General features: G+C 42.3%; 2 protein-coding genes across 20 annotated transcripts in view; both read left to right on the top strand.

The window, feature by feature from the left end:
- Window positions 1-9: 9 nt before the first annotated feature.
- LOC118225225 (poly(U)-binding-splicing factor PUF60) lies at window positions 10-14,582 on the top strand. 5 transcript variants are annotated; one of them, XM_035413336.1, is made up of 12 exons: window positions 10-163; window positions 1,801-1,889; window positions 3,204-3,299; window positions 3,649-3,738; window positions 4,795-4,845; window positions 6,418-6,579; window positions 7,766-7,858; window positions 9,521-9,734; window positions 9,829-10,019; window positions 12,311-12,437; window positions 12,905-13,152; window positions 13,855-14,582. In XM_035413336.1, the coding sequence occupies exons 3-12, from the start codon at window positions 3,222-3,224 to the stop codon at window positions 14,152-14,154; spliced, it is 1,554 nt and encodes a 517-aa protein (XP_035269227.1). In that variant the 5' UTR covers window positions 10-163; window positions 1,801-1,889; window positions 3,204-3,221; the 3' UTR covers window positions 14,155-14,582. The 5 variants fall into 5 exon arrangements, with proteins under 5 accessions (XP_035269227.1, XP_035269225.1, XP_035269229.1 ...); XM_035413334.1 differs by lacking the exon at window positions 1,801-1,889 and having other exon boundaries at window positions 12-163; XM_035413335.1 differs by lacking the exon at window positions 1,801-1,889 and having other exon boundaries at window positions 13-163; window positions 12,320-12,437.
- A 3,241-nt stretch (window positions 14,583-17,823) lies between these two features.
- Window positions 17,824-20,389, top strand: part of scrib (scribble planar cell polarity protein) — a 97,270-nt gene continuing 94,704 nt past the window's right edge. For 9 of the 15 annotated variants that reach the window (XM_035412919.1, XM_035412918.1, XM_035412916.1 and 6 more), the window contains exon 1: window positions 17,824-19,327. In XM_035412919.1, coding sequence (XP_035268810.1) covers window positions 19,169-19,327 — 159 coding nt within the window. In that variant the 5' untranslated portion in view covers window positions 17,824-19,168. The remainder of the gene's footprint in view (window positions 19,328-20,389) is intronic. The other 6 variants (XM_035412930.1, XM_035412928.1, XM_035412927.1 and 3 more) reach the window with 2 other exon arrangements.

The following is a 20,389-nucleotide window of genomic DNA, read 5'->3' as shown; positions in this document are numbered from 1 at the left end:
GTAAGGATACAGCCACTGAACTGGATACAGCCAAAGAGGATACAGCCCGAGTGTCTTCTGAGGCACTTCGCGAGAACCTTCAGTCTCGCGAGACTTCGGAAATTCTTTCCAATTCTGTTGTGGCCCTGAGACGGTGTGCTTCATGGCGGTGGCGGTATCTCCGGTAAAATTAAACTTCTGTTAAATATCTTGTTTTCAGGTAGTCGGTTGCATTATTTACAAATTTAATACAGTTCATGGGCATATAACATCCGATGTTTGTAGTACTATAATGTTAATGTCTTTGTAGACTACTTCGCCTAATAATACAATCTCACTATGAAAGGCCTCAGAAAAATGTACGTTAGGCTAACTAGCGACCTTCCCCGGGGTATCTACGTTGTTTTATGATGAGGCAAATGTGGATTTTTTGTAGTATATAAAGTGGTTATTGATATTTTATGCTGTAGAATTGTCGTTAGTGACTTTTATAGTTCAACAATTCGGTAGCTAGTTGGCCTCTATGTTCTTCTGGCTGCCTTTGTTTACTCGCCGGAGCGGTAACTTCGTATTTTGGTCGACGATAGAGGTTATCGCGCTAGCGCGCTGGCTAACGTTAGCTTGTTGGTTTGGGATTTCTGGCCCGCGTGTGTTTTCTCGCGAGTAAAATTTGCGTTCTGAAATTGCAGATTTGAAGCCACCTAGTCTAGGGTTACTTGCAACTGTACTACAAAAACTAGGTGCAAACGTATGTGTTGGCCACCAAATGTGAGACTAGTCGCTCAACGCTAGTGGTGGCTTGCCATTTTCCTCAGTCAAGTCCGCTGTGATTGTTACACATTTTGCATTTATATAGTAGAAGTTTATTTTTATATTTTCAGTAGTAGTTCGCGACATTTTGTTTTCAGAAAGCATAGTAGACTAATAGCTGGTTAGCACAGTTATTCGTATTTTAACGTTAGCTAGCACGTAGCTAACTAATGTGGTAGTCCAGTCGCAAGCCAGCTAGCTTGCTGTCTGGTAGACTAATGCTACTGTCGGCCTGACGTTGCTGGCCGAAATGTCCAATGAGATGAAAAGGATGTGACCGTCGCTGTGTTGTGTGTCGAGGTGTATATGAAACGCCAACGTTTTCTCGAACATTGAGGGATTTAAATTTGTTTAGTATTTTGTCTTCAATTTATTATCGAATCTAACTTTTATCCGCCATGGTCCTCCTAACCGCTTGTCTCGCTGTGGCCATTGGCCAACCTGCGAAATACAAACCTGCGAAGCCCAACGGTAGCTATCGTTGGCTGGCTAAGTATCGTTGGCTCGGTCGCTTCTGCAGTTGATCAATCATCTATTATATATATATAATGGTATTCGTATGATTAATACAGTGGCTGCAGCGTTTATCGTATTCTTTTTGGATGGCTTGTTTTACAAGATTTATAACCATGCAGGTAACCATTAAGGATGAAACATTGCATTAGCTGCCCAGCTAGGCGTCGAAGCACTGCAAAGCATTGCTGAAAATTTGGGAATAAGGGAAACCTTTCATTGTTAATTTCAAAATTGTCAAGTATTGAAAGAACAATTAATGTAATCTGCAAAATTTTCCTTGAAATGGTGCCCCTATTTACTACAGAGTGAGGTAGCTAGAATCTCACCCATTTAAAACAAACTTGGTGTTGCATTGCTGTATGCCTCAGAAAACAAGGAACTCCATGTGAACAAAATTTATATGTGAAGGATGCCATGGTCTGAACTTTTGTAAACTGCACACGGCCTCTAATGAAATGTTTTGACTCATTCGAAGGCTTCTTTTTTTCTCCGTAGACTCTATTTTGAACTGTTAAAGCTCTTCCCATTAATTAACTCTCCACGGGTAAAGTGCCTCAGGAGACCCATCGAAGAGCTGGCTTTAGGTAAGGGGCCCATTTTCCCATAATGTAGTTTTGCATTCAGGGTTAATTGTTGCCTCCTTAAGCCTCCTCAGTATTGTACAGTACTATGTTTTTGAATGAATGAAACCATGTCTGACAGATTTAACAAAAGTCAGACCTTTGAGCAACCAATTGACTTGTCAGTAGTGCAGTAGTGTTGTTCAAATGTTGATCAAGCTTCTATATTGATAATCATGAGTTGACTCTCCTTTGAATTGACCCAGCACCTTTTAAGCACTAGCAGCCTGTATGATCATAAACTTGTGTAAATTTCTGGAACAGCATGAAAATAATTAACAAATGTTTGTATTTTTGTTTGCAGTTAATCGATTATATGCAAGGCTAAGGTCAGGCGCCTAGAGCTATCATAATATTCACGAAATGGGGAATAAAATAGCTGCCATTTTGTCTGTCAGTAGATTACAAAAACAAATACAACCTTGTTGTAATGGTGTTTTCAAGTTACATTTTTAAGATTACATACAGCAAGTAATTGGACTTGCAAATAAGTTTTCCAGGCTGAGCAAATTCATTCTGACGACATATTTTTCAGAGCATGTTATAGAAGTTTTCATTTTTGAGCAAATAATTATGCAAACAAAAAATGTTTGTATCATATCTGAGATTTATCTTGGCTATTCTGTATTTAAAATCTGTGATAGGAATGAAACAGTAGGGAGCAGGTGCACTGTTGAGGGATTCTGTTGTCAAGGGCTTCAATGTATTTTAGAAACATACTGGCAATACCAATTAGCTGGCTGTTTTAAACATTAAGGCTTAGTAACTAATGTTCTTGTGACCTTTATCATTAGTCATCTGGCAACATTGTCGCACGACAATGTGCGACTGTTTAATTATTGTTGAGCTAAAAATAAGTATTACTAGCCAACTAGCTACCATTGATGAAAATCACACTCCAGATGGTAACAAGTCTTCACTCGGCAAACGCATATTATCATCTTTCCAGGGAATACGCTTTTTAACACAAAAAAAATGTTGCTTTCTCCTGCTTATTTATACACCAAATGGCACACCAGTCTGTCACTATGGTCTTTAATATCCTTCTCTAAATGATTTGCTAAATGTCATTACCTGTAACTGTATCGTGCAGCAGTGGTTGCCTCTCAAGACTTGCCGAAGACAGAGGCTGCCATGGGCAGAACATGTGATTGTAAAGCATGGAAGCTTTTTATGCATCATGTATCCAAGTGATAGAGGCCAAGCCCTCTCCTATTTGTATGTTTGTGTGGATGAGTTGGTGGTATGCTGAGTTCTGGCATTCCTGTTTGTTTGCAGGGAGGGGAGGCTCTGAAGATGGAGAATGGACAGAGCACAGCCTCCAAGCTTGGCCTGCCTCCTCTTACGCCTGAGCAGCAGGAGGCTCTACAGAAGGTATGGTCAGGTGTGGGGTATCGTGGCATTCTCAGAACTGTGCTGGTACTGTGCTGATAATTATGCTTTTCTATTTTCAGTGTGAAAAATATTTTCTCTTTGGATTTCAATATTGATAATAAGAGAGATAAATGGAGCTAAAGCCCAGTATCAGTCTTCCCCTCCTGAAATCTTTTGACTTCAAGGATTTGTTATGCAGGGGGATCGGTAAACAGGATTATCAACTGAGCAGTTAATATACATGGGAGTTTACAGGTTGCAGGTATGTTAAGCACGGTCTGCTCCAGGCTGCAGGCCCCAGGCCCCAGGCCCCCTGCCTCAGACGCTTACGTTCTGTCCCTCTGCGCAGGCGAAGAAGTATGCCATGGAGCAGAGCATAAAGAGCGTGCTGGTGAAGCAGACAATCGCGCACCAGCAGCAGCAGCTCACCAACCTGCAGGTGAGGGGACGTGCCGTCCTGACCGCCTCATCACCCACAAAACACTAATCCCCTCAGGCCCCAGGCCCCTGGCCTCTCCTCCAAACACTAACTCCAGCCCCAGCAACAGGCCCATATCTCCTCAAAACAGTGACCAAATGACCATGGATCTCTCTGGCTTTCTATGCGATTGGGCACTTTTAGATGAGGTCACATAGCTTTGATTTGCTTGCTTTTTCATTAATGGTTCAAGCTTTAGCTGTGAGATGTTTTCTTTTCTATACTTTGCACAAGCCTGCCCATAAATTCCCAGCTAGAGCTAGCATGCCAGAAAATAAAATGTATCCTATTGCTCAGAAGATTTGTTTGAAAGAGCCTAAGCCATGTGTTGTAAGGCAGATACGTTAGAAAATTGCCCCAATATTGTCAGTAGCACAAACAGCCAAAAGGCTGTTGATTTGACAATGTTTTTGAACATGTGTATTGTGAATGTATGTACTTGAACCACAGTGCACAGTCTTTTTAAAAGCAAGTAGTTTATACAACTTTGTATGCTGCATGACATTGACAGTGTAAAAGTCTGTGACGTGCATAGTTGTACAAAGGGTACGTTGTGCCTCAGAGATTAACACACATGGCCCAGTGCATTCTAGCTCAAAGCCTTGTTACGTGTGCTCCCAATCTCTGCTTAGACAGAAATGTGTCCTGGGGTTTGCTTCTTTCTGTTCTTTTTCAGTTGGAGACGAGCATCAGCGGGAAGACTATATTGCTTGACATATTGTACCTACTGTAACTGTTCACTTCAGGAGCTTGTCAATGATTTTCATGACTGTGGCCAGATTGTGGGAAGCACTTGGGGTTTGGGTGGGAAAGAGAGCTGAGCTGATCAGATGGGCCTGAAAACTGGCGTTTCTGTGTGGGGGGGGGGAAGTAGAGCGGCAGGTTTGACGTGTGTTTGTGTGTCTCTGAGCTGATGTCTTATCTAAGCAATGCCTTTTTTTTAAAAGAAAAGCAAAGCAAAAAGAAGAGATTATCTAACCTACTTTTCAGCACTTTTTCATCTTTACTGTCTTTCAGATGGCAGCAGTGACAATGGGCTTTGGAGATCCTCTCTCACCTTTACAATCGGTCAATAGAATATTAAACTTTTTTCTGTGCGCACTCCTGTTAAAGGGACTGTTACCCTTCTTTAACGGGCCACTCTGGCCGTATCCCCATCTCTGTCAAACATGGAGACCGTCGCATATTTTGAAAGCAGACATGGCTTTTTGGGTTGGGGTGGGGGTGTGGTTACCGCTTTGGTTGCCCAGTGAAATTGAATAATGCAAAGAGTACACAGACTACATATATTCCCCATTCAGGCACACAACTATGCGAGTATTGTTGGTCAGTAGTCTGGTGACAACGTGAATAAAGTAGTAAGTCAAATCTGTCAGGAAGTTAGATGTAATCTGTGCGTACATATTAGGATTTTAGGGGTTATTTAGTGGGAGCATGGACCATATTCTTGTAATTTTGTGATTATATCTATCAAAAAAAAGTGCTTGCATTCACCCCAGCTATATTTTCTTTGCCAGGAGGGTTTTTCACAAGATTTTATATATCTTTTTTTATGTCGTTTTTAACCTTTACTCATGTAGGGAACAGCGCATTTTGCTTTAACGTGCACGACACACTGATACCTGCATTTTAAGGGTTATTTACATCACCTTTTTGCTTCTTCCTAAGCAAATGTTAACTGTGTGGGGTGAATGTCTCAGTGCAGGACATGAAGTCCATGTCTCCTTTATAAATATGCATCCACTTTGCAACAGCAGAAGGGGAGGAAAAACCAACCTTGGCTTGGGTTTAAAGAGGGATAGCAGTCACTTTAAACAATCCGAAAGGAGAGAACTGCTCAAACAGGGATCCCTTGTTGGCAATCTCAATTTGTTGTACTGTGGTAGGCAAAAGAAGTCACCATTCTCCTTGTATGACTTGGACACAACTGTTTTAATAAAATGTTTGTAAATAGATAGTTTTTGATTTTAGTAAAGAGAAAATAAAGTACTGCTTTCAGTGTTTAACCGTCCCTCCCCTTTTAAAACGTAAGTGTAAATGTTCTCATTAGGCTCTTTATCCTCTTTCCAACTGATAAGAGTGGTGATTTGTGCTTTTTAAGTTTGAATTTGAATCTTTTCTGCATCGCTGGACTACAGGTCAGTTTCAGGAGCCAGATATAAGTGAAGGCTGTGCAAATTCACCATTTTAAAATGTTGCTGAAATTGCACAAGTTTGATAGATGGCTATCCTGGGGATACTATTTAGATGCTATTTAAGATTTAGCACATTGTTTTAATGTTTTGGAATTGTGTATATCAATTGTGATGCTCAAATCTTTTTGATGCTTTGACTTATTTTGTATTATTCACATTCCAAAAATATTTGTAACGGTAATATTTTTGGTAAAGTCTGTAAAAAATGCATTGTAGAACCCTTTGAACTAGCTGTAACAGCCGCCCAGTTGTATATCTCTGACATTGGCCTGTATGTCTATTGTGGGGATACAAGTAATGGACTTAAAAGTATTTTAAGAAGAAAGTTGTAGTTACCAATTGTAACTGATTAAAATTTACCTATATACTTTTACATAACTGTATTGAGTTAATGTCTTTCTAACTGAGGCTCCATAAACACTAGAATGGGATTTCCTTTTCGCAGGTGGCAGCCCAGCGGCAACGCGCACTCGCCATCATGTGCCGGGTGTACGTTGGTTCCATTTACTACGAGCTTGGGGAGGACACCATCCGGCAAGCCTTTGCCCCGTTTGGACCCATCAAGAGCATCGACATGTCCTGGGACTCTGTTACTATGAAGCACAAGGTCAGTGTTTAGCTGGGTAACGTTTTGGGCTTGGGTGTCTCCTGCCCCTTTGTCCTTGTAAAATTGTGGGAAGATAGAATCTTGTACGTTTTTAAAGTAATTGAATATCAGTAGACATGTCATGTCAGCTAAATTGCAAGAAGACACTAGCTCAACATTTTAATCCTTAAAAAAAACAGTAAGTTGTGTTTAGTTTGTTGCTTTAGGACACACACTACCTGTTCTCTTGCATACTTATTAAACTGCTTATTTTCCTTATGCCTAACTTTCTGCATGCTATTCCTCCTACAGCCGTTAAGCTAGACATGTCATTCCAACTTTGTTAGATTCACTTTGGCCCAGAATAGTGTGCTTATATGAAGCTTTCAATTTGCCCACGTGGTGGCGCTATTATACCAATAGCAATATGTATTATGCCATGACAATAGGTCATGACATTTGGTACACAGGTCCCTCCCCTAAAGGAACAAATTTGCCTGAAGAACCCACAAGCTCCTCCTACTTGAATGTTCCACCATTTTGAATTTTGTGAATAACATTAAAACAACAGTTGCTCCAGTGCAACTGGACCGTATATGCACAAAACTAGCATCAGTGGACCAAGCTCTACAAGTAATATCATTTTCAGAATTTTTGCTCAAACATTATGACCCCTGTGAGGATGTGCAACACCAGCGATTACATACAAATATTTTGTGTAAAAACATTACAGCTGTTTTAGTCAATGGCTTTCATTGTAAAGCTCTGGATAAGAGCGTCTGCCTGTAATGTAATGTAATATAAAGCGGATTTGCAGCTTTATTTTGACTGTGGTTGAGCTATTCAAAATTAAGTTTGGATATTTGGAAATTTTCTAGATATTTGGAAGTGGTAAACAAAGGTGCAATTTGCTGACATGGTGCCATTATTTGATAGTCTACAATTAGGTTGTACTGGTCATAAGGTTACACTGGTAGACAATACATCGCTCAACCTTTTAAATCTGATAACAGCTAAAGAACTGCGGAAGCAACCACACCACTGTTTATTCATAACATTCTAGATAGCACTTGTTGTCACTGGATGATTCCCTGCACCACTGTGAAGTCACTGAAGGCAGGTGCTGTCTGACCAGCCCACATTGCAGGCTGGTAAGCGTTGAGTGTAACCCCTCAGAGTAACCCTGCATGGCCGCTCCCCGCTGCAGGGCTTTGCCTTTGTGGAGTATGAGGTGCCGGAGGCTGCCCAGCTGGCTTTGGAGCAGATGAACTCCGTCATGCTGGGAGGGAGGAACATCAAGGTGAGACTTCTATGGAGCAGCCCCACCAGAGTCCTGTCCTCGAAGAGTCCGGGAGACCTGCCCAGCGCCTTCGGACCACGTCCGCCCTTTAACCCTCTCATTTCCGTTAAAGCTCACCAGCGGAGGAAACCGGATCCAGGCTGCCGAACAAGCAAACATTGTCTTTGTGATGTAACGCGCATGGCCAACGTGCCAAGTCGGATCAGTGACAAGTTCACTCATCACGTTTGATTAATGCATGGGTGTTTCCACATTTGTCCGAATGTGCAGTTGCATGTGTGCAATGTATACTTGTGTGTGTTTGTGTTTTTCATGCAGGACAACCAAATGTGGAAAATGTTTCTGCTGACTACGTGAATTAAACGCATTGTTTGAGAGCAAAGTTCTTCTAGGATACCAGGAAGCGCGGGGTGCAGCGCTCGGTGTCTGACTGGCACGCAGTGCCGGTGTGCTGATGATGGGCTGCGCCTGGCTGGTGTTGCTTGGCCGCCCCTCCTGCAGCACAGATACTGTACAAGTGGTCAGCTCTTCATTGTTGGAAACTGAAACCAGCCTGGAAAAAAAACCAAAAAGCCCAAAAAACAAACCAAAAAAGAAAGAAAACGAGCGGAACAGCGTGTCCACTTTAAGCTTTGTCCTATATGTAAAATAGCAGTCGCGCTCGCCGTTTAGGTTACCATGTGAAGACCTAGTTAAACTCGTACATAACTCCATGCTCACACGCACGCATATGTACATCCATCCAAAGCGGCGTTTCCACTAGCAGGACCTCAGCTGCACTTCGGCCAGCCCATAAGCTCCGTATGCCCGAGAACAGTTTAACGTGGCCCAGTTGTATCAGACATGGGAGTTACCCTGGCCGCTAAAGCATGGAGGGGCTAAGCTAGGATCCTGTGGCTCGGTCGGACGGCAGTTAATGTCAGGGAGAACCAGTCCAATTTCCAATAAGAGAATCTTACCTTTACTGCCATACTGAAAGCCCCTACTATTTGCTTTCAGCAAACTTGCTCAATCGTTGGCCTCTGTTCTTAATGGAGGTTAAAATGCGTTTAGTACCAAGGAAAATATAAAACTTAAAAAAAAAAAAAAAAAATATATATATATATGAATTTGCGTGTGCTATTTTCGTCTATTTACAAAAGCTAGAAATGATACAGAACACAGGCAGTTTAACTCTTAGATAAAAAATCATCAAATGCCAATCTCTTCTGATAAGACTAAAGGCCTCATAGGATCCGCAGTGCGATAATCGGCGTCGGCTATATATTTTTTTTGCGCAAAAACGATCAGTTCTTTTGAGACGACGAAACTGTCAGCTGACATCAGCTGTTGCGCCTGCATTTCCAGAGTGGATTGCAGGCGCGCGACAGTAGTTTCCGAGACCACGTTCTCGTTCTTCACCTGCAGCTTCGGCGTACATTGCTTAGGTGCAGCTAAGCAAATCTAGTGGAAATGTGGCAATAAAAGCGCGCTTTTGTCTCCGTGCAGGACGTTAAAAAAAAAAAAAAAAAAAAAAAACGTTGCACATACGTCCATGACTTCAACCGCATTTAGAGTAAAGCTTTCCTCAGATGTCAGAACACTTGAGGAGGTGCATTGCTCGGTGTCCGTGTCCTTGACACAAGTCCATTCAGTGGCCCTGTGCTGGTATCTGTGCTGTAGGTGGGGCGGCCAAGTAACATCGGCCAGGCGCAGCCCATCATCGACCAGCTGGCGGAGGAGGCACGCGCCTTCAACCGGATCTACGTGGCATCCGTCCACCCCGACCTCTCAGATGATGACATCAAGAGTGTCTTTGAGGCCTTCGGCAAGATCAAGTCCTGCACATTGGCCAGGGATCCTACAACGGGGAAGCACAAGGGCTACGGCTTCATCGGTGAGCACCGCAGCCCCCCCACGCCCCCTTAACTGCTCTCTCACTCTGCGTCTCATCGCTCAGGTCTCTGAATCTGCTCTCGCTCCCCGTCCAGAGTACGACAAGGCCCAGTCGTCCCAAGACGCGGTCTCCTCAATGAACCTCTTCGACTTGGGTGGCCAGTACCTGCGGGTAGGGAAGGCCGTGACCCCACCCATGCCCCTGCTGACCCCAACCACCCCCGGCGGCCTGCCCCCCGCCGCAGCCGTGGCTGCCGCTGCCGCCACAGCCAAAATCACTGCCCAGGTAGGTGCTTCAGCTCCTGCAGTTCTCTGTTGCGTGTTTAGGCAGATCAGGCACGTCCTTGCATTGTCTTGGTAGCACTTTCTAATTGCTGACCAAGAACAAAGGTTTGGCAGTGCTAGTATAGTCTTCATAGTGGTTGTTGCCATTACAAATAAATACAAAATGGAATGTCAACTTATCGAGTCAGACTAATTGTGCTTATGTAATTATGTTGTAGTTGAATGGAAGACATGATTAAGGTTATAACCTGGAAATAACTGGTTAGGCTAATCCCAGTAGTTCAGAAGGGAGAAGGTTTGGTGTAGCCATGAAATTTGGAGTGTCGAATATCTAGTTTACACAATACAGATAAGTTGGACATAAGGTGTAAGCCGAAATGAAAATAAATTTCCCTTGTGTCCATAGGTTGCAAGTTTGTCTTAAAATATATGCATATTTAAAATAAAAAATAAAATAAATAAGTTTTTCAAGCAAATCTAACAGTACCCAGACACAACCTTATTACAGATTGATACCCGATGTCCTTTACTCTTGGGTGTAAAGGTATGATGGAGATTACTGAGATCCAATCCCTGCTTCTGCCAGTTTACTAACCCCAGTTGGACACCTAGTTATTCATCATTAGTATAGATTCTCTTCTGCTGTCAGAACTGTGAACTGTTCCAGCTGCAGAGAACTTTGGGTAATGGTCCACTTACGTTGAGCCTAAGGGCACAATTGTCAAACTACATATTACTGTGTGATTTTTACTGGAAACTAGAAGTACAGTCAGTCTTTTTCAGTCTATTTCAAGTTTGCCTGATAGCTAGTAAAGTATATTTAGAGGAAAAATACATACGTGACATTGCTTTAGCACTTCATAAAGCACTTGAAGTATTTGAAACTGAAGATGGTGATAAGACTGAAATAAATTCTCTCATCCTTGCGGATCTTCTGAGAATTGGACTAGTGTCAAGTTGAAGTTTTAAGAGCAGATGGGTGTGGCACACTGCCCCAGGCTCAAACTGCAGAATGCTTATGCCGGATATATATGCTCAGTAGGCATTTTATTTATTTGTTTTGCAGATAAAACCAGGATGTGTGGTGTTTGCATATTTTAAATTATTAATCATTATTTAACCTAACTAATTATTATTTGGTCAACCAAGTATTCATTCAAAGCGCACACACGTACAGCTGGCTAGTGTGGCCTAGTTCCTCAACATTAATTTAGTTTGTTAAAATTGAGTTTACATCTGACACTAGAATATTCTAAAACCTTCTGTAGAAGTGTTATCACAAATGTTATTAGAGTATCCAAAGATCTTATTCCTAAAAGATTGTTTGTTTTGAATACACAGTGCACTCTTTTCATGCAGACTTATTCAGCTGTTAACTGGACAAATTTGAATAAAACATTAAACCCCCTCTATGATGTTAAAAGAAGGAACGGCAGTAAAGTGATTGAACCATATATGGCATCTGGGACAGTATCCCAGAGACTGTCTGGGATTCCTGGAGCTAACAGTCGGACTCCACTGCGCCTACTGCCAGACAGGCTGGGAATACATGGCGGGCAGCTGGCTTCCTTCCCCAAAAGACAGTGCTAATCTCTGAGCCATTCCGTTCCTCACTGGCCTGTAAAACTGCAAAATAACGGCTCTCACAGGAGTAATCTGGGCAGGAAGCGAGTCTCCCTGCTAATCAGCCACCAGTCAGTCATCTCAAAAACACCCAGGCTATGGAATAAATCATGAGATCTATGATTGTTTATGGCCAATACATTGTTCAGAACAAAGGTTCAGTTGATTCATTGTTTAAAACTGAACTTTTCTCCTCGTTTCAGACTGCCTAAAGGTCAGATTATCATTGCTTGTGTAAATGTGTAATTATAAATGGTAAAAAAAAAAAGTCTGATTCTTTGAATCTTAATCTTAAGATTATTTTTGGTCCTTTTAAATATTTTAATCTTATCCATTTTTCATTGTGTTTACAACCTGCTTGTTTTACTTACCATTGTCATCCATCAGACATTTTACTTTCAAATTTACTGTTTTACAGTCCTCACTTTTTACAAATGGGGTAGTGGAGTTGTGTAGTCGCATTAACATTACAGCATTACATTACACATTACATTAAAGTGTCACGCCGCACATTAAACACGCTCATTTGACATTCAGAGCAGAATGTCGACAACATCGACTCGCGCCTACGTCTGTCTTGTCCGTCCTCGTCCGCGTCTTTGTGTTTCTGTGTTCCATGTCGTGGTCCACTTGCACTGTCCAGGCGGTGTTCCCTTATGTCCCACTTTGTTCTTCCAGGAAGCAGTAGCAGGAGCCTCAGTACTGGGGGCGTTGGCCTCGCCTGCCCTGTCACTCGGTCAGCAGCTAAGCCTTCCGCAGGCTGTCATGGCTGCCCAGGCGCCGGGCGTCATCACAGGTACATCCGCCACAGACGGAGGGGGAAGGGACCAGGCGGAACGCAACGTCAGGGGGGTTGCGGCCTCAACCCTTGAGTTTCTTGCCAATAAGCCTAAATTTGAAACGGCGTGGGAAAATCCCAGAAAGCCGTCACTTTTGAAGCATGTAATAAAGTCTGCCCTAACAGAGCTGCGGGAAAACAAACAGCCCATCTTGGAGGAAATGAGTGGTCTACCTCTGATATGATTTCAGGCTTTTCTGGAGCTTTTCGGGTACATGGTATTGGTGCGTGGCCAAAAATGTAGCGTGCTCCTAGGTGACATGCTAACTCTTGTCAATGTTGATGTCTGTTCAGACAGTTAATGTGTTTTGTCTGTGCACTTTACAAAGCATCCACCTCCAGGTAGATCTGGACCAGAAGCATGGATTGAATTGGTCTTAGCCCCACCTGTGGGAAAATTGGCCTAACACCCTCTCTCGCGGCAGGGGTAACTCCGGCGCGACCCACCCTTCCCGTACTGCCCCAGGTTGGGCTGGTAAACCCAGTGCTCGCCTCGCCACCAGTGCTATCTGTAGCACCTGCCGCAGCTGCACAGGAGGTGAAAAAGGAGGAGGAGGAAGAGGTGTCGGCAGATGGGACGGGGCAGGAGATGCTGAGTGAGCAGGAACACATGAGCATCTCTGGCAGCAGTGCCAGGCACATGGTTATGCAGAAGCTTCTGCGGAAACAGGAGGTGAGTTCTGGTGACCCATGATTGTGCTTAAGATTGGATGTACGATCTGTTGCAGTGATGTATATTTGAGGCTGTCTTCCCATCTGAGCTACCGTAGTGCATTAGTTAAATAGAAGCATTTACTAGGACAGGGCCTGTTAGACTTGGTCCTTAACCCCTCTGTGCTGGTTTTTGTTACAGTTGCAACAATGGAATTGTAACAGGCTCTACATTGTTCTTAATTAGACCCATTTAATTTTATTGAGGAGTGGTTGCCTTCTGAAATCAATATATTAGAAATGGCTATGAATACAATTAAGATAAATGTCCCAGGATTTGTAATCAGTCAGATCAATAATTTATTTTTCTGCAATATGCTATATGGAAAATTATTCCTTTATAAAGAGACTATGTTTTTAAATTCATTAAATTATAGATTGAGTGGCGAAATGCATGTGGTTTTAATTTCTGAGTGTTGAAGCCAGGTCACGGTCACTTGTCCATTTGAGGAAGTTTGAATTAAAAACCAAGCTAAACCTATATTGTCTTAAGTTTAAGAAAAAAAATAATGTAAGAAGTTTAGTGGGTAGAACTAGTGTTACAACTGCATTAATGGAAACTAGATTTCTGATTTTGAACAGTAATAAGAATAGAATGACTGAAATAATTTTTTCAGTATAATTAGCATTATTCTTCACTGCCAACTGCCATCTTCTCGTGCAGTCAACGGTGATGGTCTTACGGAACATGGTGGGCCCAGAAGACATTGACGACGACCTTGAGGGCGAGGTGACGGAGGAGTGTGGCAAGTTTGGCGCTGTCAATCGCGTCATCATCTACCAGGAGAAACAGGGCGAGGAGGAGGATGCTGAGATAATAGTTAAGATCTTTGTAGAGTTTTCTATGGCCTCTGAGATGAATAAGGCCATCCAGGCACTCAACAACCGCTGGTTTGCCGGTCGCAAGGTCATCGCAGAGGTGTACGACCAGGAGCGCTTTGACAACAGCGACCTCTCTGCATAAACTGTCTGGAAACACCCCTGACAACCCCTCTCCCCTCCCTCCCCACACCATCTCTTTTTCCCTTGCTCAAACCCACAGCCGCCATCACTGCTGCTAGTGATTCTGGCCGCTCTTTTAAACTGTAATTATTTTTGTATTGATGTTGATATTAATATTATAGTCCCTTTGGGGATTCGCAAAATAAACAAGTAGCGCCTCATGGATTTTTTTTTTTATTGTCAGCTACTGTGAAGGACTTGACATTCATTTTTTTGTATTGTTTGCAGGTTTTTTTGTAATCTAATTTGAACAAAAATTCATCATTTGGTTAGCCCTCATTTGTTTTGTTTTTTTAATGAGTACCAAAGTCAGCTCTTCTAAGGACTCTGACATCTTGCGACAGAGTTACTGGTTCCAGTTTCCCAGATAAATAAATTCTTCAAATATGAGCCACTGTTTTGTCATCAGTACTATTGTCATTACTTTAAATAAGTAAGCTGACCTTACTAATTTTAAGACCTTTTTAATACCTTTTTTAAACCATGTTTGTAAGTTGTTCATTTTGTGTTATGAGATGTACATCATTTGTGGCCTTGATTGACTGATTTCCTCCAGCTAGGATTTTGTTTGCAGAATCCACACACTTGGTAGGCTGGGATGTCTTCTAGTAAGGTGTACACAATCCATTTAACTTTTGATTAGTTTCAATCTTTGAATATATGTCTTTGACAGTCTCAGATATATATCTTTATATATGGCTTCCACTAACAAAAATGAATACACTAAAAAGTCAAAATGTTTAAATTACTGCTGACTCTATTTCCATTTTACAAATGAAATTGTGTTGCGCTGGCAATGTGGCAGCTGTGCGACTTTGTTTCCTAGTAGTGAAAGTTGAGAAATTTGACTTAAGATTTAGAGGCTGTCTTCATATTCTAAATGTAAAAATAAGCTTGTTTTAAAACCAAGATCATGGCTGTGCTCAGATAAAAACAAAATCCCGGTGAAAGCTTAGAGTGGCAGTTCGCCCAAAAATGAAATAAAGCTGTTTTCACTTACTCAGAGTGCTATTTATCCAACCAGAGTTTTGCTGAGATTTGACAAGTTTTTAAGATCTCCACTGGAGCTAACTTCAATGCAACGGACCTCAATGGGGCTATAGGTGCCAAAAAATGACGGGGGGAAAAATGCAACAGCAATGTCTCTTTCCACATGTATGACATGGTTACTCATGAATATCCACAGATTCATTGAAAGCAACTATTTACTGAAGTACACCAACTATGTATATCCACGCGAAGTCAATCAAAGCAATTTCAGTGTTCTGGGGTGCAGGGTCAATGTTTTAAAACATTGTTTCAACATTTTCTGTAACGGTGTTGACACAGTGCCCCAGAATATTGCTATGCTTTGGTTGAGAGAATATACAGTTGGCATACTCAGTACAGTAGAAAATAGTTTTCAATGAAACCGTGCACAACAAGGTTCATAACTGACCATGGCGTTATATATTTGGAATGGGACATTGCTGTTGAGTTTTTTGGAAGTACATTTTTGGCGCTTTGAGTGCCACAAAAACTTGAGATCCCATTGAGATCCATTGTATCAGGGTGAGCTGCAGTGGATATCGAGAAAGTTTAGCTGAGATTTGACAAGTTATCTGGGTGGATACATAGCACTCTGGTTTAAGTGGAAACAGCTTTAATTTTTGGCTGAACTGCCCCACTTAAGCCAGAAATTAGTCTATTGGGTAATTTCAGTAAATTTCAAATGTACCCATACTACTGATCCTTTTACATTTAACATGCGTTATCATAGACATGAATGCATCCCTAGCGGTAGCTCTATTTCATAGGCCTGGGGACCCCCCATTTTTGTAATTTAAAGGATCTATTGGATTCCTAATATACCCTCAGTGGCCACTTTAATAGGTAGGCACACCTGCTCATTAATGTAAATTATCTGATCCTCCAAACAACAAATCATGTGGCTACAACTATATAAAGCATGCAGACACAAAGAGGTTTAGTTGTTTGACCAAAGGTTGAGAATGGGCAATATGCATGATCAAAGCAATTTTGGTCTTGCCACGATTGTTAGCGCTAGACGTGGTTTCAGTATCTCAAACAGCTGCCCTCATGGGATTTTCATGCACTAAGGTCTTTAGAGTTTACAGAGAATGGTACAATAAACAAAAAACATTCAGTGAGCAGCAGTTCTGCGGGCAGAAAACACCTGGTTAATGAGAGGTCAGAAGAGAATGAGAAGAGTCGCTCAAGCAAATAGAAAGGCCAGAAATGCTTAAATAACAGCTGTTTACAAGAGTGTGTGCATACACGCACAAACACATACTCACATGCCACTGTATTAGGTACACATTACCTATCTAATACTGGGTAGGACTCCATTTTGCCTTCAGAACTGCCTGAATTCTTTGTGGCATGGATTCAACAAGGTGCTGAAAACATTCCTTTGGGATTTTGGTCTGTGCTGACTCAATAGCATCGCAGAATTCCAGCAGATTTTTCAGCCACACATTCATTCCTGTTCCACCTCATCCCAAGGGTGCTCTACTGGATTGAAATCTGGGGACTGGGTAGGCCTTGCTCAAAAATGATGCTCAAAGTCACTGTTTGTCTGTGGAACCAGCTTGAGATCATGTGTGTTTTGTGACATGGTTCATTATCCTGCTTGTATGTGTCTGTTTGAAAATATATGGCCAGAAAATGGCCATAAAGAGAAGCACATGATCAGCAACAATGCTTAGGTATGCTGCGGCATTCAAATGATGCTCAATTGGTATTATGGGGCTAATATATGACAAGAAGACATTACCCACACCATTACACCACCACCACCAGCCTGCACCATTAACACAAGCCATGGGTTCATGCTGTGTACACCAAATTCTGAACCTCTGAACAATCTGCACGCTGCAGCATAAATCGAGATTTGTCAGACCCGGCAATGTTTTTCCAATCTTCAATGATCCAGTTTTGGTGATCACATGCCCACTTTAGCCTCATCTTCCTGTACTTAGCTGACAGGAGGGGAACCCAGTGTGGACTTACCCTGCTGTTGCTCATCCGTTTCAAGGTTCAAAGTGTTCTGCATTCAGACATGCCCTTCTGCACACCGCTGTTGTAAACCGCTGTTATTTGAACATTTGTGGCCTTTCTGTTAACTTGACCAAGTCTGCCCATTCTCCTGTGACCTCTCTGAATATGTTTTTTTCAACCGCAGTACTGACGCTCACTTTTGTTTATCATACCATTCTCTGTAAACTAGAGACTGTAGAGCATGAAGATCCCAGTAGGGCAGCAGTTTATGAGATGCTGGAAGAACCATGCCATGCCATGGTCAAGCTATCATGCCATGGTCAAAGTTGCTTAGATCATGCATAGCCTATATATATATATATATATATATATATATATATATATATAATTTTAGGGCTAAATTAAAGTTTGGGCTATGACACGGAACAAGGACTGATAATGACACAGTTTTATGAGTATAGTATAGATATTGTAGTATAAACACAGCAGAATAAAGCCTGGCCGTAGTCTGAAATGGAAGTATGAACCGGCAGGTGGCACTGATTGAGATGCTTTCATAAACGACTTTTGGTTGACAACCTGTGGACCTCCGAACCGCATGAGGTCAGTGTTGCCTGCATACTCCATTGGCAAATGTTTGCGTGTGTGGTAATGACAGAAGGGGCGTCGGAGAGGGAGGTGGCGAATTATACACAACAACAAGACAAACTGGTAGACAGTAGTAGGACGAAGTGGCTCCGCTATCTCTCCAAGCATTCCTGGGTGGAAGGATCGGAAACTTTGCAAGCGCTACCATCAAGCAGCTTGTGACTAAATAATGATAACGAAGTTAGCTAGCTAGCTAACGTTACGTGTAAAGGACATGCGAGAGGATCCACTCAAATTGTTGGCTAGGACTTTATCTTGAGTGCCCAACGAGCGCAACCGAGTTACAAAAGCCGGCTGTACGGAACGTTACCTTGTGGCTGTGCCCAGCCCCCCCTCACCGGCCTGGTGCAAAGAGAGAAAAAAGAATCTGGTCGACGTTTCCTTCATAGGGCTTCGAAGTTGCTTTTTCCCGTTAGTTTTCCGCGTTTGCTCTCGAATTTGGATGACATTTTGCAGCCTGCTGAACTTACGTTAGCTAGTTGCTGGCTAACTAAGCTTTGGAGCCTCATCTCAGTAACACTCCTTTGGGAAGGGTTGCGTTTTTGTTACGGATACCGGGACAAGAAATAACCAGCAGGTTGGGATTTTAATTTGATTTCCAGTGAATGCGGAATTTTCTCGTGATTGCGATTACTAGTTAGTGTTTTCTAATTTGGTAAGTTAATGTAGCCGGCTATCATTTGATTAACAGCGAACTGAATTCACGCATAAAGTTTTTTTGTCTGGAATAAAGACAAGTTGGAAACAAGCTCGTTATAGCTCGCTAGTTCTGGCTTTTAATATGTATCGAACAGCCTACTGGCCTAGAAAAGTTTTAGCGCTTATCTTAAATCAAAACACTTTTACCTTTTGATTCGTAATGTTTTATATGTAAGCTTGAAAGCACAAAACGATGTTCACAAATAGGTAGCAAGTAATATAACGTTACTGGGTAAATAATACAACGTTAATTAGAGGCAGCTATCACGTGTTATATTTTAATTCGTTTGCTATATATCTAGCTAACAACAAGCATCAAAGTAAACAATCGTCTTTTTGGATGGATTAGAACACGCGAATGCCGTACAGTTACCGAGGCAAGTGGGACGTTTAGCTTGATAACGACGAAGGGGGATATTACGTCGTTTTCTTTTACTTTAATCTGGGGTTTTTATTCTCTAGATCGACTTCCCATAGGTTGGATTTTTTTAGTCTGATCGCTTTGTCAGCCTGGGTGGACACAGACTTGTGCTATCCCCTTCCTCCCCCAACACCCCCCCCCCCCCCGTCTTTGTCCGATGCGGAGTATCTGAGCAGCCCCGGTGTCCTTCCCCCTGCGGCGACCGGAGATGCTGAAGTGTATCCCCCTGTGGCGCTGTAACCGCCACGTCGAGTCGGTGGACAAGCGTCATTGCTCTTTACAAACAGTGCCCGACGAGATATTCCGCTATAGCCGCAGCCTGGAGGAATTGCTTCTCGATGCCAACGAACTCAAAGAGCTGCCAAAGGTAAGATATGAGAGCGGAGTTGGCGCTGGGTTTTTCACCGTAACGTTGTGCACACAGCAGTCCCCGTGTTCATTCATCGCAGTAATATGTTGAACACATCCGTTTATCCAGTGAAGTGTGGACATGCATTTTTTCATTGGTGCAATCGTCTGAATATATACCACATCGGTGGTTGGTTAACTGTGGTTGGCAGCCTTGCACCACTACGGACCGTTTGTGGCCATGAGTGCTTGATTTGTTTCCGAATGTGCTGATATATTATGAACTGGTCTGCAAAGAAATAACCATGGACTATGGTGTTTTTGTCTACCAGCCCGTGATTTGTTATTTTTGTTTGCTGTTCTGACTGACCGCTTCATACTTCTGTGTGCTTGTGCTACTCGAGAATGGAAGTTTATTTTACTATGATTATAAAGTATGTGCCTTTTCTGATGAATACCTACGTGAGTAGACTATGTCCACACAGCTTCTCACAGAAGTTTGTTTTAAAAAAATTGTGCTGTCATCTTTGTTATTTAACAAGCACAATCCATAATGTAAAGCGAATAAACTGTTTTTATGATGTTATCATTGTAGGAGGTTCAAGCGTCTACTTAAGAGTCAATCAGGAACCCAGAAACATTACTAGGACTTAACAAGTATTCGCTGGTTTATGTACAATACATGGTGTCTGGTAGTGTCTGTCAGGTCTGAGCAACTCAAAGCAGAACAGTGAGTGTTAGCTAATGCAACAGCAAATCCCCCCCCCCCCAACCTGAAGTGTAAATCCCCCAGGAAATGGGAGAATTTAAGGGATTCAAAATTGGAACTTGTGAGTTATCTTAAATGAAATCAGTCCCATCTGTCACTGCCAACTTTATCAATTGTCTGCAAGGTCCTCCTGCTAGATTAGGAAAGATTGTTTGAAGTAGCTCTCTAACTAGGAGCAAAAGGCCTGCAGGGATTTTGGTCAGCCTGTGATCCTGGAAGCTGAGAACATGCATGTGTACACGCACAAACAAACAAACAAACACACACACACACACACACACACACACACACACACTCAAACACACCCTGTGC

The sequence above is a fragment of the Anguilla anguilla genome, chromosome 4 (assembly GCF_013347855.1).
Source record: "Anguilla anguilla isolate fAngAng1 chromosome 4, fAngAng1.pri, whole genome shotgun sequence".
In the NCBI taxonomy this organism is placed as follows: domain Eukaryota; kingdom Metazoa; phylum Chordata; class Actinopteri; order Anguilliformes; family Anguillidae; genus Anguilla; species Anguilla anguilla.
This window is presented reverse-complemented; position numbering and strand designations above follow the sequence as displayed.

Bases quoted from the DNA above. Each gene is read 5' to 3' on its own strand.
- LOC118225225 (XM_035413334.1), top strand. From the start codon at position 143: ATGGCGGTGGCGGTATCTCCG. The intron at 164-3,203 runs GTAAAATTAAAC...GTTTGTTTGCAG, and splicing joins TGGCGGTGGCGGTATCTCCG to GGAGGGGAGGCTCTGAAGAT. The intron at 3,739-4,794 runs GTGAGGGGACGT...ACTGTCTTTCAG, and splicing joins AGCAGCTCACCAACCTGCAG to ATGGCAGCAGTGACAATGGG.